Here is a 14808-nt window from a genome sequence, read left to right on the forward strand (position 1 = left end):
AAATGTGATATAATATGCAATATAGCAAGCTATGGAGATGAATGGAAACTCTGAGAGTCACATACTCGCGTATTTGCTCAATAAATATGGCAGAGACCTCACTTTGTGCCTGGTACTTTGCTGGGCACCGGAGTTAGTCTGGTTTCTATTGCTCATCTTTAATTGGCTGTTTTCCTGCTGTATTTCTTTTCTAGTTTGTTTGTAACCATGTTAGCTGTGGTGGACAGTCTTTGCAGGCAAAGCTTATGAACTCACATGCCAAGGATTTCCACACCCAGTTCCCAGATCTAGTGAACGTTGTGTTTCTTCCATGATTTCATTCTGTCACGTCACAGATGACCTTAAAAATAGGGTGGGATGATCTTGGAGGTCTAATGCAATCAAGTGAGTCCTTAGAAGTAGAAAAGCGTCTCACATTAGTAACGAGGAAGTCAGTGGAAGAAATCACTGGGAAGGACCACACATAGCATTCCCCTCTTGTTTGAACCCTTAATAGGGAATGCAGTAGCGAAAATGATAGTATTTCTTATGAGCTCATTTTAAGATGGCCATAGTGTCACGCCTTTAATCCCAGCACTGGTGAGACAGAGACAGATAGATCTCTGTGAGTTTGAGGCTAGCCTCATCTACAAAGCGGGTTCTAGGACATCAGGGCTGTTACAACAAAGAAACCCTGTGTCAACATCCCCACAAAAGAATTCATTTCTAGATAAAATTGTAAAAGACAATATAACTATCAGTTCATAAAAATAACATTCTCAAGAAAAGACTGTTAGCATTTAAAAATTATGTGTGTGTGTTTTATGAAGGATACTCTTGGCTCCTGTTTTGGTATCTTCTAAGAAAATAGAAAAGTATGTCAGTGACAGGCTCACCAAGTGGCACACTGTGACTACTGAAGGAATCCTTGCCATGCTCCATTTTTGGTCAACTGAGGACACATGAGGCAGCAATGGAGACATGAATATTGTCTTTGAATATGAATACTGCCATCATAATTAACACTTATGGATTTGTAGCCGAGAATTCATAGGTTGTATATCCCGATTCTGATATTTCAGAAAAGCAAATGCAATGTCAATAAACCTATGATTTGTGAAGACAAATCCATCATTTTTAAAGGTTTGCAACACCCAAATATATTTCTATTTAAACAGTTGCTCACAAATTGCTATTTGCATTTGCTCAGGATTGAATGCATGTAGGTAAGGACTCTCCGCACGATTGCACAGAGATGTAATGTCCTGGGGTACTTGGAGTGAAACATTAATTTCTCTTCTTATTAATCTTTAGTTCTTCATGCTACTATCATCTAACAGAACATAATATAGGTTTGAATATGAGCATATAAAATGATACCTAGTTTGTCTTTAATCCCAGCACCTGGGAGGCAGAGGTAGGCAGATCTCAGTGAGTTAAAGGCCAGCTGGGTCTACCAAGTTAGTTCTAGGATATCCAGAACCATTACACAGAGAAACCCTGTCTCTCAAAACAAAACAAAAAATTAGTATCTAATGAGAGAGTTAAAGACTTACAGGATTCAGAAAAACATTGTGGGTAGTTTAGGAAGTATTGAGATTCAAAGTTTGTGGATGTTACACTGCATTGTAAGACAAAATCATAGATCACAAAATAACTTCATTTTGAACATGAAGCATAAATATTGATGTTTTGGTACATTCTACAAACACCCACTTAATAATGATTGGTCATAAGGACAGCTAATCTATAAGCAAAATATTGTGGGATCTACAGTTGTCATCAAGAGCCTTCCTTCTATGCATACCTGACTTGCATGCTTTCTTGGTTAATAAGGATTGTCATACCCTGTCTTCAGATTCACAGTCTGATATTTTTTTTGAAACTATATTAACATAGTGTGGGCCCTAAAATTAGTTTGGGGTTGATGGTAAGTAGTACGAGTGGGAGGATGTGAAGGGCTCCCTGTGGGGTGTAATGAGAATAAACAAAGATATGCTTAGTGTTTCCGCCGGTCTATGGAACCCTGTGTCACAACACACACACACACACACACACACACACACACACACACACCCTTCAGGCAAATGTAAATGTAAATACCCCTGGAACGTGTCCGGAAGGGAAGAGAGTGTCGAGTGTCTTCCATTCTCATTCAAAGGGGGAATAAAATGAGAAGATTGAGTCATCCAAATGCATTGCACCAATGAGAAGCTGGGCTTGACCTGAGTCTTGGTGATAAACACTGGGCACAGCCGTGGGAAGGGTCAGGGAAACTGGGAGGAAGACTGTGGTTGACTTTTTCCATCTTTATTATCAACTACAATAATTTGTTGGCTGTATTTGAAATTTACCAGATCTGTAGTCATTATCTACAGTATGGAAAGAAAACGTTTATATAATACAACATGATTTTTTTTTTTTAGCTAGCTAACCAGAGCTCCATGTTCACTGATGACTACCCCCAAATTGTAAAGAAAGCAACTATTAGAGAATCATTAAGTGTTTAAAAATAGCTAAGGTGAGTTCTAACTCACAACAGATTTGGTGAAATCTTTATGCCCTTTGACTCTGTAAAACTGACCTAAACATTGATGCTCAGAATCCTCTTATTTTTAAAATATTTATTTTCATTTTATTTGTATGATTGTTTTGTTGCCATGCATGGAAGTGCACCACATGTCTACAGAGCCCTCAGAGGTCAGAATAGATAAAGGTATTCATGGAACTGGAATTACAGACATCTGGGGACTATAACCTGTGGCTTGGGAACAGAACCGAGGCTCTCATGTTTGAGAACCTTAATGTTCCTCTGAATGTTTGGGTCTCCTCTCCAGCCCCAGCACAATAGCTATGAGATGACTATGCCTTACTTTACTAAAGAATCTAATACCAAAGTTAATTTGCATACTCAGAAATATATTCTGAAAACATTGTCAGCAAAAGCATATGAAAATAAGCACTTGTATAAACTTTTAGAAAATAAAACAACCCAGGCTGTATAATTTCCCAGATAGTCCTTTGAGAAAGGATGACATATTTTCATAAACTAAAGCAAAAGCTGTATTTTAATCCAGGGCAATGAGAGACTTGAGATTCATTTTAGAGACATGGAACACGGAAAACTCAACTTTTATTTCCTCATGGCTAATAATAGTTGGGTTATGGTGAGCACTTTGCATGTATTTGTTGGCTTAATACATTCACCAGCATTTAGAAAAACTATTATTTCCTTGCCTTCCCTATTTAAGACATAACTTTCTAGACCAGCTGGCCTGGAAAGGTGAAATAATTTGTTCTAGGTCAACAGAGGCCAGAACTCAAAACGAGTTCATCCAAAGACTTTGTATTCTGTTAGTGTTAGGGCCTTTTTTTAAAGAAAAATTTTTCCTTCAGTCGCAGGCTTCCCTTGTTATTATATTACTTTTCTAAGTGCAGGACCCTCAGGTTTCTCCTAATCATTGATAATATATTTCAACAACATCAAAACGGAGGGATTTTTTCCTTGTAAATATTTAAAATAAAAGGCATTTATTAAGTACTTTGATGTGTCAAGCACCACATATGCATGGACCATCAGACCAGCTTGCAAATGCGATAGTGGGAATCTCATCATTTTATACAGGATGTGCTTGTCTGAAAGAAAATGTCCCCCAAAGGCCCACAGGAAATGTCACTATTAGGAGGCCTGGCCTTATTGGGGCAGGTGTGGCTTTGTTGGAGGGAGTGTGTCACTAAGGGGATGGGCTTTGAGGTCTCAGATGCTCAAGCCAGCCCTAGTGTGGCTCACTTATTGCTCCTGCTGCCTGCCAATCTGGATGCAGAGCTCTCAGCTCTCTTCCAGCACGATGCCTGTCTGCACACCACTATCCTTCCAGCCATGGAGATAACGGACTAAACCTCTGCACTGTAAGCCACACCAATTAACTCCTTTATAGGAGTTCCATGGTCATGCTGTCTCTTCACAGCAACAGAAACCCTAACTGCGACACCGGAGAAGTGTGGCCTCTATGGTTCTAAACTGCCTAGGTTCACGGTGCCCAGTAATTCACTCGTAGCTCATCTCAGATAATAATATATGTCCCCAATTTAACATTCCAAACTGAATCCTTGCTTTTCCTGAGAGTCGTTCTTTCTACAATCTTGTTTGTTTCATTAAAATGTTAACACAGTCTAAATACCGCTCCAATTAATTAACTTTTTCATCTTCAAAGAATTTTTCAAGTAGGTCACTGAAACTTCCCAAACCTTTTAATCTAAAATTTATTAACAATATATCTGATTCTAAGATGAGATACTGATACCAAAATTGTACACAAACATACACATTTCCTAAGACATGATCTTCCACTGGCAAATGGAAAGGTGCTTTATGTTATCCACCCAGGAAACATGTATTAGATGATGTACAGTGAGCTCCCAAAGCACACACTCTGCAATGAATGGCATGGAAAAGACAAGAATGCCAAGGGCTGGGTGAAGAAGGGAAGCAAGGGAAATCCTCACATGCTTTCATTGGAAATAAAATGTTTTATACCTAATTACATCACAAATGAACACCTATTATTTTCTTTGACTACTAAATATAATCTACTTGGAGAAATAAAAACCTTGCTGGTTTATGTCCACTATGCATATAGTCGATGAACACACTGCCATTCAAGTATCATGCAGTTTGATTATAATCAACCAATATTCTCTCTCAATCCTCCCCTTGGCTATCTCGCTTTTTCTTTTTCCTCTCCCTTTCCCTAAGTAGAACTTTTTCCACTTTAATACACACACACACACACACACACACACACACACACACACACTCTATACATGAGAGGAAGTATATGATACTTTTCTGGGTCTATTTTGCTTATCACAGAGATAGTTACACATCTACATTTTTGTAACATTATTTACAATAGCAAATTAAAGATTCATTGAGTGTAAACAGTCAAGTGGATGAAGAAAATAGATGTATATACACACATGTGCACCGAGTTATTCAGTCATAAAGAAGAATGAAATGATGTTGCTTGTGAGAAAATGGATGGATGTGTGCATTGTGAGAACAAGAGCTGTCCTAGAGAAATATTATTTCCCTGTCTCATTCAGGCAGTCTCGTCTCCCCTACAAGCACAGAGTGGGCCATATTCCTACACACAGTGATTCATGGAGTCGCCAGCATTTACTCTGGGTTATTAAAGTCATTAAGAGAGCCGGGCGGTGGTGGCGCACGCCTTTAATCCCAGCACTTGGGAGGCAGAGGCAGGCGGATCTCTGTGAGTTCGAGACCAGCCTGGTCTACAAGAGCTAGTTCCAGGACAGACTCCAAAACCACAGAGAAACCCTGTCTCAACCCCCCCCCCCCAAAAAATAAATAAATAAAGTCATTAAGAATCTTTGAGGAGAAACTCAGTCCGGCTTCTTTTCTGTCATTTCACTCTCAAGACTTCTGGCTGCTAGGGCTGTCTTGTAATGATATGAAAATAAGAAAGCCAGAACTCAAGTTTTATGATATTGGAGGTAAAAGGTAGTTTACTGCTGTTTTAAAATTTAAAAAATATTAAAAAATTAATTTGTATGGGAGACACGATTGCTAGGTCAAGCCCTGAGAGTACACAGCTTCATAACTAAAACTGTGGACATGAGAACTCTGCATCACTGAAAAGCAGCAGCTACCTCTTCCTGAATGCAGAGTAAAATGCGCACCGTGACACCCCAGCTGCTACGAGGGGGCGGCCAGTCACAGCTACCCCAGGTGACTTTGCAGATGACAGCTGACACAAACTAGAGCTTTAGAGGTCACACCCTGGGGGCTTCCAACATACCCATGATGGAGACATCATATTCCAACATACCCATGACAGAGACATCATATTCCAACATATTCATGACAGAGACATAGTATTCCAATATACCCCTGGTGGAGACATTGTATTCCAACATACCCATGATGGAGACATTGTATTTCAACATACCCATGACGGAGACATCGTATTCTATCAGCAGAGTTGCTTCTTGTCCACACTGTTTAAGAATACTCATGGCCTCAGCATGGGTGCTTCCAAGAAGCCGAATTCCATCCACACTGAGCAACCTGTCTCCAGGTTTGATGGTGCCCTCTCTAGAGAAAGAATAAAGGAGCGGTCTTGAGTAATTCTGCATAATGGGGCCCAGCTTTAATAGCCTCTTAGCCAGCACTATGCTTCCATGCGCATGCTTGCTGCCATCCATCCCATTTGCATTCTTTTCAGCATCAAGAATGACAGTGAGAGTGTAAAGACCCAACCCCGAACAGAAAATTGCTGTAATACAAAAACCAGTAATGAGAAAATAACCACACAGTAGCAAATAACCTGGTCACCCACAGTTAACTTGTGGAGGACAGAAGTACGAGAGGCACATTTTCCTGCTTGTAGGCTTTCACTTGAAGTCTAAAATTGATTTATTGGAGCCCGGGAAATAGCATTCACCTATTTTTCCCCCCAAAGTCAGGTTGAACAGAGAAGCCTTCTAATTTCAGCCCATTTATTAGCCGTGAACCCAAGAGGAATAGGGAGTGTGGGTGAGAATTTCTAGTCTATACATTTCCCTACTGAGTTATAAAGCCATTTAGCAATCATTATGCCAATCCAGCCTCACCTGCCTTAGATGAGGCCAGCCAATAATAGTCTCCCTACTGTGAACACGGAGACTCAAGGCACCAGGAGGTGATGATAAGACATTAGTGACACCATGGGGCAGGGTCAAAGACGCCTCTGCTGGGGGGAAGGGCATGAGGTGAGAAAGCCAAAAAGCAGCCTGACAAATGTGGGATCCAGGGAGGATTGTCTCCAAAACAAACATCGTTCATCTAGATAATTCTAAAGTTTCACATTCCGTGCTCAGGTTTCTTTGGATCCTAATTTCATTTGACAATAATCTGCAGTTTGCTCCTGACGTCCCTGCCAACCCTAAGAGTGAAGATTAATAAGAAATGTGTATACGATTATTTTCTTTAGAAAGAGCAGTCCCCAAGTAGAGCATGGGAAAGGAAAAAGGTGAAGCTCTCTGATATTTGTATTTTGTGCTGTCCTCTGCAAAGGCAAAGAGCAGCTATCTGCTGGCACAGCCGAGAATCCAATAGCTCTTCATGTTCTTATTTTACAGGAAATATTATCTGCCTTAGACAGGAGCTCACGGCATGAGCTCTGGAGGACCATCACACCTGAACATGTGCCCTAGTTCTTTCTAACGTCTGTCTTAGCCATCCTGGGCCGTGGTTTGATCAACTGGGAGAAAATAAGAACGCTTCATTTATAGGGCGATTGTAAGGCTAAAATAATGTGATAGTCACCACACATGTAGTGTACTTTCTGGAATGTCGAAAGTCGCTTCATACATAAATAGTATTTATTGTGGTAACTTATTTCCCAAACATTTAAAAAACTGTCTTGATTCTAAATGGATAGACAGAAGCAGTTAGTGTATCTACTTCCTACCCTTTAGCAGTATCTATGGAAGAAGTTGTGTTCCTCCGTTACTCTTGAGTTCACTTTTGCCATCAGAAAACAACACAGACACAAGCATCTCCAGACACCTAGATTGTGAGTTTACTTGGGACCCAAAAAGGCTCATGAGAAGGCATACACAAGCACTTTTCCTTAATATACTCAAATTCTCAAGGAAGGGAAATCTCTAGAGGTTGACAAAACTTTCATCTGAGTAAATGTCACTCCTCAGTGATGGACCCGGTCACCACCACGAGGTGACGCCACAGCACCCGCCCGTGTCTTCCCATGGAATATGGCAGTGCAGAAGACACAGGCCAACTCTCTGCCTTGGAAGAGCCTGCTTCTTTCCGTAAGTGCTTCTGGTGAGTCTGGCCACCCAACACACCCTTTGCTAAAAGCAAGCAACCCTGAAAGGTTGCCGGTGTTGTCTGTGTCTATGATGAAGGAATTGAGCTCAGACTGCGGACTTGCCAGAGAGAAAGCATAGTAAAGGAAGGAGGAGGAGGAGGAGGCAACACCTTCCTTTCTCTGCTCCCTCAGCTCAAGCCTCACAGCTTCCATATTCTCACATATATACTCGACATCCAGCTGTTACAATTGGTCGTTCTCTCTTTCCGAGTCCCCAGCTGTATCCAGTCTATTCTGGACAAGGATGAAGGAAGATGGAATTTACCTGTCAGCAGGCCCGCCAGGACGGACGCAGGTTATCACAACCGGGCGAGACTTATTTCTGTCATCATGAGCTCCCCCTAGGGCAAAGAAAAAGAAGAAAAGAGGAGGGCATCTTTAAATACTCTCATTGTTACCTTTATAAAGAATTACTTACAAAGCACCAGCGGAGATGTAGCAGTGTACTTATGGATATACGGAGGAGAGGAGGATGTGCAACATGCCCTCTGGCATGGAAAACCCTTAAAGGGCTTATTCAGTTGGGCAGAATGGTTTTGAAGACACTACTTCTCCATCTCTCAATGCGCATAAACAGTAATCATAATGATAGAAGACATTTGATAGCTGGAATGGCATTGGGCTTACTAATTGAAACTACTGGTCCAATGAGGACATCTGCCAGTCATAAACAATGCTCAGGTACGCACACCTTATGCTTAGCATCATGGGATAAAGTAGAGATGAAGAAGCAAGTCTCTGACTACATATGAAAGAAACTCAAGAAAAGTGCCAAGTGGTTAAAGAGAGAAAGAAAGAAAGAAAGACAGAAAGAAAGAAAGAAAGAAAGAAAGAAAGAAAGAAAGAAAGAAAGAAAGAAAGGGAGGGAGGAAGGAAGGAAGAAAGAAAGAAAGAAAGAAAGGAGAGTGTGTTGCTACACATTTATGATACCTGCACTTGGGAAGCTGAGGCAGGAGGAATCCCCATGAGTATGAAGTCAGCCTGGTCAATGGGCCATGTAGTGCATTCTAAGCTTGCCTGGGTAACAGAATATGATCCTGTCTAGAATGAAACAAAGTGGCTCAAATGGCCACTATCAAAGGCATAGCATTCAAAATATCGGGGGAAGACTTGGCAGGGCTTGTTGCACCGAATGCAAATGGGAACTCGAATATTTTGCATAAGATAAATTCCTCTAGGAGTTTGTAGAACTATCACATAGAGCTTTAGGTGGAAATTCCCATAACCCATGGGAAATTTTCCTTTTGATCCAGGACCAGTTTGTACAACTTCCTTTATCTGTGCTCCCCAGCTTGTGCCTGTGCCCCCAGTGACGAACCAACGCTAGGTCGGAGGCAGTCACTCCACATCTGGACAGGACAGAGTTCATAATCTTTTTCGTAGTAGTCAGCTGACACCTTTCAAGTCATACATTGGTCCTTGTTATATAGTCTGGAGTATACACACATACACACACAAACACACACACACACACCTCCTCTTTAATGAGTGTGTGGTATAACAGACTGTTATTTTCCAATCGTGGCATAGAGGAAGTAAATGAAAGGAATCCAGTCCAAGAGAAAAGTACCATTTGCTTTTGCAAGGTATTTCGCAAAGGTCCATTTGCTCTTCTATGACAGAACTGATTTAGAAAAGAGGGCAGGCTGAAGCCAGCGAGAAACCTTCCCGCGATTTTTCTCTGATCCAAATTTAAATATAAAAACACTGAATGCATGTTAATTAAGTTATGAACTTCTTAGTAGGTGACATCTTATCATCTTTGAAATAATGCACTAAATAAGATTCTAGGAGTTTGAGCTTGCAAAGCAAAATCGGCCGCTCAGACCAGCGATGTTCACTGGTTATAATATTTAGCATTATTGGCGATGCTTTAAAAAAATGTTAGAATCTGGGCTGGAATTGGAGTTCAAGGTACAGGAGCTTAGCATGTATGAGACTCCAGGTTCAATATTTAGCCCCAGAAAACAAAGCCAATGCCACCATCACAGTAGAGACCACATGTGAATATCATGCATGTGTTAGAATGAGCAGAACTCTTTACTACTGTCAACACGGGAAGGGATAAGCTTCCTTGTCCAGGGTATCATTGGTGATAATGACGCTCTCTAGAAACAGATTTTGTTCTTTAAACTGTTCAATGTTTTAAGTTGTTTTAGTGTGTACATGTATGTGGAGATGGGAGGATAACTTGCAGAAGTCAGTTCTTCTTTCTACCATGTGGGTTCCTGGGATCCAACTCAGGTCATCGGGCTTGTTGGCAAGCACCATTACTGACTGAGCCATCTTGCTGACCAAGAGAATGTTCTTTGGTTCCAGGAAGGAGCTCTCTAAAGTTCACATGTTTTGTTCTATAGCAAGAATATTTATTCTCGGGAACCAAGATTTTTTTTTTTTTCATTTGAAACAGAATTTCACTCATCTGCTAACAAAGGTCAAAGTTCTATCAGATGAGGGGAAGAATAAACTCTTCATCACTGAATGGACATGTTCTGTCTGCAATGCCCACCTTCATCCTGATTTATCTGGTATTCCCACTGACCCAAATTTAGCTGAAATTGCAGCTATGTCAAAACCATAAGATGGACTAACATTTGCCCATCATAGTGCCTAACTCTGATCAGCCAGTGACCCTTAGTGGGTGGGTTGTGGCTGCTCATTGAACAAAGAAACTTTCTAGAGACGGACCTCAAAATGATTTTAGAAACGCAAAATTATGTAAAACTACAAATTTTTATGTTTAACCAGTGTATCAAGGAAGTTCCTCAAGTCTCTACAGATGTGGCAGTCATCAGCTAAGCCTGGTTCACTACTATAAAGACTTTATTTTTTCAGAATAGTTCCTATAATCATACAAATTCAATGAAAGAACACTCAGTTCATGGTTCACTCATTCCTGCCCGAATGAAGTGCTACCCGAGTATCAGCAAGCGTTTCAGCTTCTAGAGATCTCCTTGTGCGTGTACACACATAAACTTTTGAAATTCCTGAAATCTGTTTGAAGGATATTTTGGGAATATTACATTGGAATTCAGTTGCATCTGTTCACTTTCTTTTGTGATGATGAATTGCTATTGGCTCAGGTCTTTCATTAGCAATTAGATTCGCTATCAATTAATCTTATAGTAACTGTGATGGATATGTACGGCAGCAGTAATCTTGGCTGCAGTTGTTTGATAATTAGAAATTTTGGCATGTGTTTCAAATGCATTTCCCTTATGGTTTTAAGGAAAAGAAGATTTGCATACACCATCCTTTAGCCTACGTACCTTGTAGGGAGAGTTTTTACAATATTTGTCTAATTATTTTTTATAAGAAATTAAAAAATGGTTGTGGTTAATAACCTGGCCTTGGAACCTATTGAGACTCTTAAAGATACAGTCTGGCCAGAAAAGTTTTATAACCAGAACACTGTCGAAACCACCAAGCCAAACCATATAATAAACTCCTAGTTTTGCTCACTTAGTGGAAACTATCAACTTGTGTTTCAAGTTCATTGATCTTAATTCCTTGAGGTAGGGTCTTTGTCTTAAGATGCCACAGAACTTATTGTCTTACTGGCATGTGGATATATGCTTAGTAAATATTTCATTGAGTAATTTGTTTGCTGAATGACTAGACCATATTAGAATTAAACATTCAGAGCTCAGCTATAAAGAAAAGCTTGTCCGAGTGAACAGAACTGTTTTAGTGTCTGGTGCATATATAATTACTAAGATGCATGCTAATATTGGTTAGTCTTTTATCAGTCATGTGGGCAGAAGTCTTACTCTTGTAAAGTGCATTGTTATAGGTCATAATAGCAACAGAAAAATTCCCTCCAAATTTGTGGTGTTAAAATTTCCTGATGCACACATAATTATTGACTCTCATTATCACACTATTGTTTAAGAGCTGATAACATTGCAATAGTCTTTCAGGGGTAAAGTCACTAATAAGAAAAACAGAGCCATAAAAACTTAGAGTCATAGTTCAGAATTAATAGAGTCACTCGAACTCTTCAGTATCAATGCCATTTTATAATGAGATCAGGTGAGCCAACACAGAAGGGTGCCCCAGGGTTAGATTATCATTGGTCCATTTTTAGAAAGCTGCAAGAATAAAGTGCAGGTCAAAAGAAAGTAATATAAACAAAGTTGCTTAATTCCTAAGTATTGAATCAATCTATTCTTATCAATATTTTTTATTCCGTAATACAGACCAGATACAAGGACAAAGAAACATTAGAAAGTGCAGAGTCAGTATGGTCCCGGGGAACTGACCAGGTCCACTAAGAGTAGCTACTTGCACTGTATTACTGAGCTAAGAACAAAATTGAATTTGGAATCTGTTTGAATTTTTTTCATAGTCTTCTTTGCTTGATGATAATTTTACCCTATGGAAAGATCAGATCTTAAGGATGCCTTCTGGTCTCTCACCGAGAAATTCTCCAGGAACATCTGAAGGCCCGCAGTTGCTAACCATCACCTACCTCGTATTACAAAACCAAAAGTGTTGCCTTCTTTGTGCAAAGTGATCTCCACCGTCCGGAACATAACACTCGATCCTTGCACAGCTGCATACGGGAATGAGATGGGAAAGCGTAAGTTTAAGGTTGTAATAACATTTCTATTATAACTTTTCAGTGTGATATAATAGGCTTGAAGTTCTGTTGCAAATAATTTATTTTGAAAACAAGTAATAAATAGTACCAATAAAGTCTATGAAAAAAATAATTGTAATGACATACAGAGACTATGAGTAGTTACCCATATAAATGACCCATATTTTTCCAAGTAGAAACAAAGTCATAGCTAGATTCTTTCCTTGTGATGAGACATATCCTATATAGGGGGTGATAATCATGCTGCTTAAACTCTACAGAGCACGGAAGCCAATCTCCAGCAAACAGAAACATTTTTCTTTGTGGAATACAAAAGTAATATGATTATTGCAAAGCTTATGAAATAATTCCTGCACTCATTTCTAGTTTTGAAGCTGGAAGATGAAGAAAACTCATTCTTCTCAGCTTACAATCAGATTGCCTATGCAAATAGATGTTCTGACACATAGACAGCTGTTCGGCAAACATGCCAGCGGCCCAGATGAAACACGGAGAGCTAAAGAAACCCTAAGCACATTCAAAACGTGACGGGCAAGAAAACAAAGATAGGCTTCAATTTGCCTATTATCACCGTGTTCTGTGGTTTGCCTTTATTGCTCTCATTTCACAAAATGAAATTGTACTGCCAAGCTGCAGTCTCTAATTACATTATACCACACACGCGAGTATCCGTCACGTAAGGTATAGTCAATAAAATATTCCGAGAAAATGCTTTTGGGGAATAGTGAGTGATTCTGATTGTATAATAAACTATTACTACATGAAAAAAAAATTCCCAAATTAGTATTTTAACGTGATGAGTGCTGGAATGACTTTGTTGGTGGACAAAGAAAAACTTGTGTGCTGTACAGAAGTAGATGGTTCCCAATCCTTTAAAAAACCTGTACAGGGGAAGCTGGGAATGGTGGAGCATGCTCGTAACCACAGCTCTTGGGAGGCTGAGGCAGGAGAATTACAAGTTCAAGCCTAGCCTGGGCTAGAGCAATTTAAAGGATAGTCTGGGTGTGAGATCCGATATCAAAAAACATACAATGTCTACAGCCATAATTATTATCAACAACACATTTTATACTGTTATGAGATCTTAACATGTTTCTTACATAAAGCTATCAATACAAAAAGCATGGCTTAGGATGCTTGAGTTAAAACAGGCTGGCTCTACTGTGGTGTGGAATACACTCAGATATGCTTCGCTTTCCCTCTCTGTGGGATATTCAGCAGAGGATACGAGCTAATTGGCATTTAATTTATATAATAAGCCTGTGCTAATGCTTTTACCAAAAAGGAGGCTAATTTAAGTGGCAAGAGTCCATTTCCAGTGGGTCAGGCTGAGACGTTTGGTTAGGATTATTCAAAGGATTGCAACTTCACAACAGTTTCACCTCCAGACGGATGGGTTTCGCAAGACTTAGCTCCATCCAAACTCAAGAAGCATCTTCATATAGACAATTGTAAAGACCCATTAGAAATTACTCTCTTCTTGCCATCTGTACAACAAGCTAGTGATTTAAATTAAACATTAACTGTATTTATTTTTAATGGTCAGAAATTCTAGGTTTAGCATCTAAAGGGGTGCTATAGGAACAATGGCAAAAGTTAAAAATTTAAACTCACAGAATTAGACTGGTACCCAAAGTTGATCTGCCGACTACCAGGCTGGGGCAGAGAGTACAGGAAAAACCTGGATATGCTGACAAACAGCATACATGCACAGTTGAACAAATGTTTTGCTACATGGCTGATTTAATTGAATGCCATTGCCTGGCTTTTCAGGGAATTTTAGTTTAATCAACTAGGGACAGTACAAGTTTTGAATATAATATTTTCATTTTATTGGTGTGAGGAAGGCAAAGACACGGTGAGAAATACCTGACGAGCATTGACTGTGTGCCCAGAACTCAGCAAAGCGGTTTGCAAATATTATCTTATTTAATCGTTACATCATCTTTCAATTACACACAACCAAATTCCAGCTCTGGGCCACCTGTGCGTGTCGGCTGGATGTCTGTCCTGGGAATGTTAAGTACCAGAATTTTAATTTTGTTTTAGCTTTCTATAGCTGACCACAAAATTCTTATAGTCAAATCTCATCTGTATGAAGACTTTGGGATTACCCACAGCTTCAGAACATCCGCATGCTACTTTACGTCATTCACAATGACAGCTGCTACTGTTGGCAACATCTTAATACAATTAACAAAACACATTGGATCTTTATAGCTTTTATTCACACAATTAGCCCTAGCTGATTTTGTTTTCCCACCCAGTGTCAGAACCCTGGTGTTGACCATGTAAATGTTACTCATTATTCCACAGAGATGTAATGAAGAG

The 14808-nt window shown here is 39.7% G+C and overlaps 1 protein-coding gene across 7 annotated transcripts in view; it reads right to left on the reverse strand.

Moving 5' to 3' along the window:
- The window catches only part of Grip1 (glutamate receptor interacting protein 1), a 664532-nt gene that overhangs the window by 153892 nt on the left and 495832 nt on the right, over positions 1-14808 (reverse strand). For all 7 annotated transcript variants that reach the window (XM_057757637.1, XM_057757634.1, XM_057757635.1 and 4 more), the window contains 3 exons: positions 12346-12429; positions 8140-8215; positions 5952-6097 (listed from right to left, as the gene is read on the reverse strand). In XM_057757637.1, the coding sequence (XP_057613620.1) occupies positions 5952-6097; positions 8140-8215; positions 12346-12429 (306 nt within the window). The remainder of the gene's footprint in view (positions 1-5951; positions 6098-8139; positions 8216-12345; positions 12430-14808) is intronic.

The sequence above is a fragment of the Chionomys nivalis genome, chromosome 25 (genome assembly GCF_950005125.1).
Source record: "Chionomys nivalis chromosome 25, mChiNiv1.1, whole genome shotgun sequence".
In the NCBI taxonomy this organism is placed as follows: Eukaryota; Metazoa; Chordata; class Mammalia; order Rodentia; family Cricetidae; genus Chionomys; species Chionomys nivalis.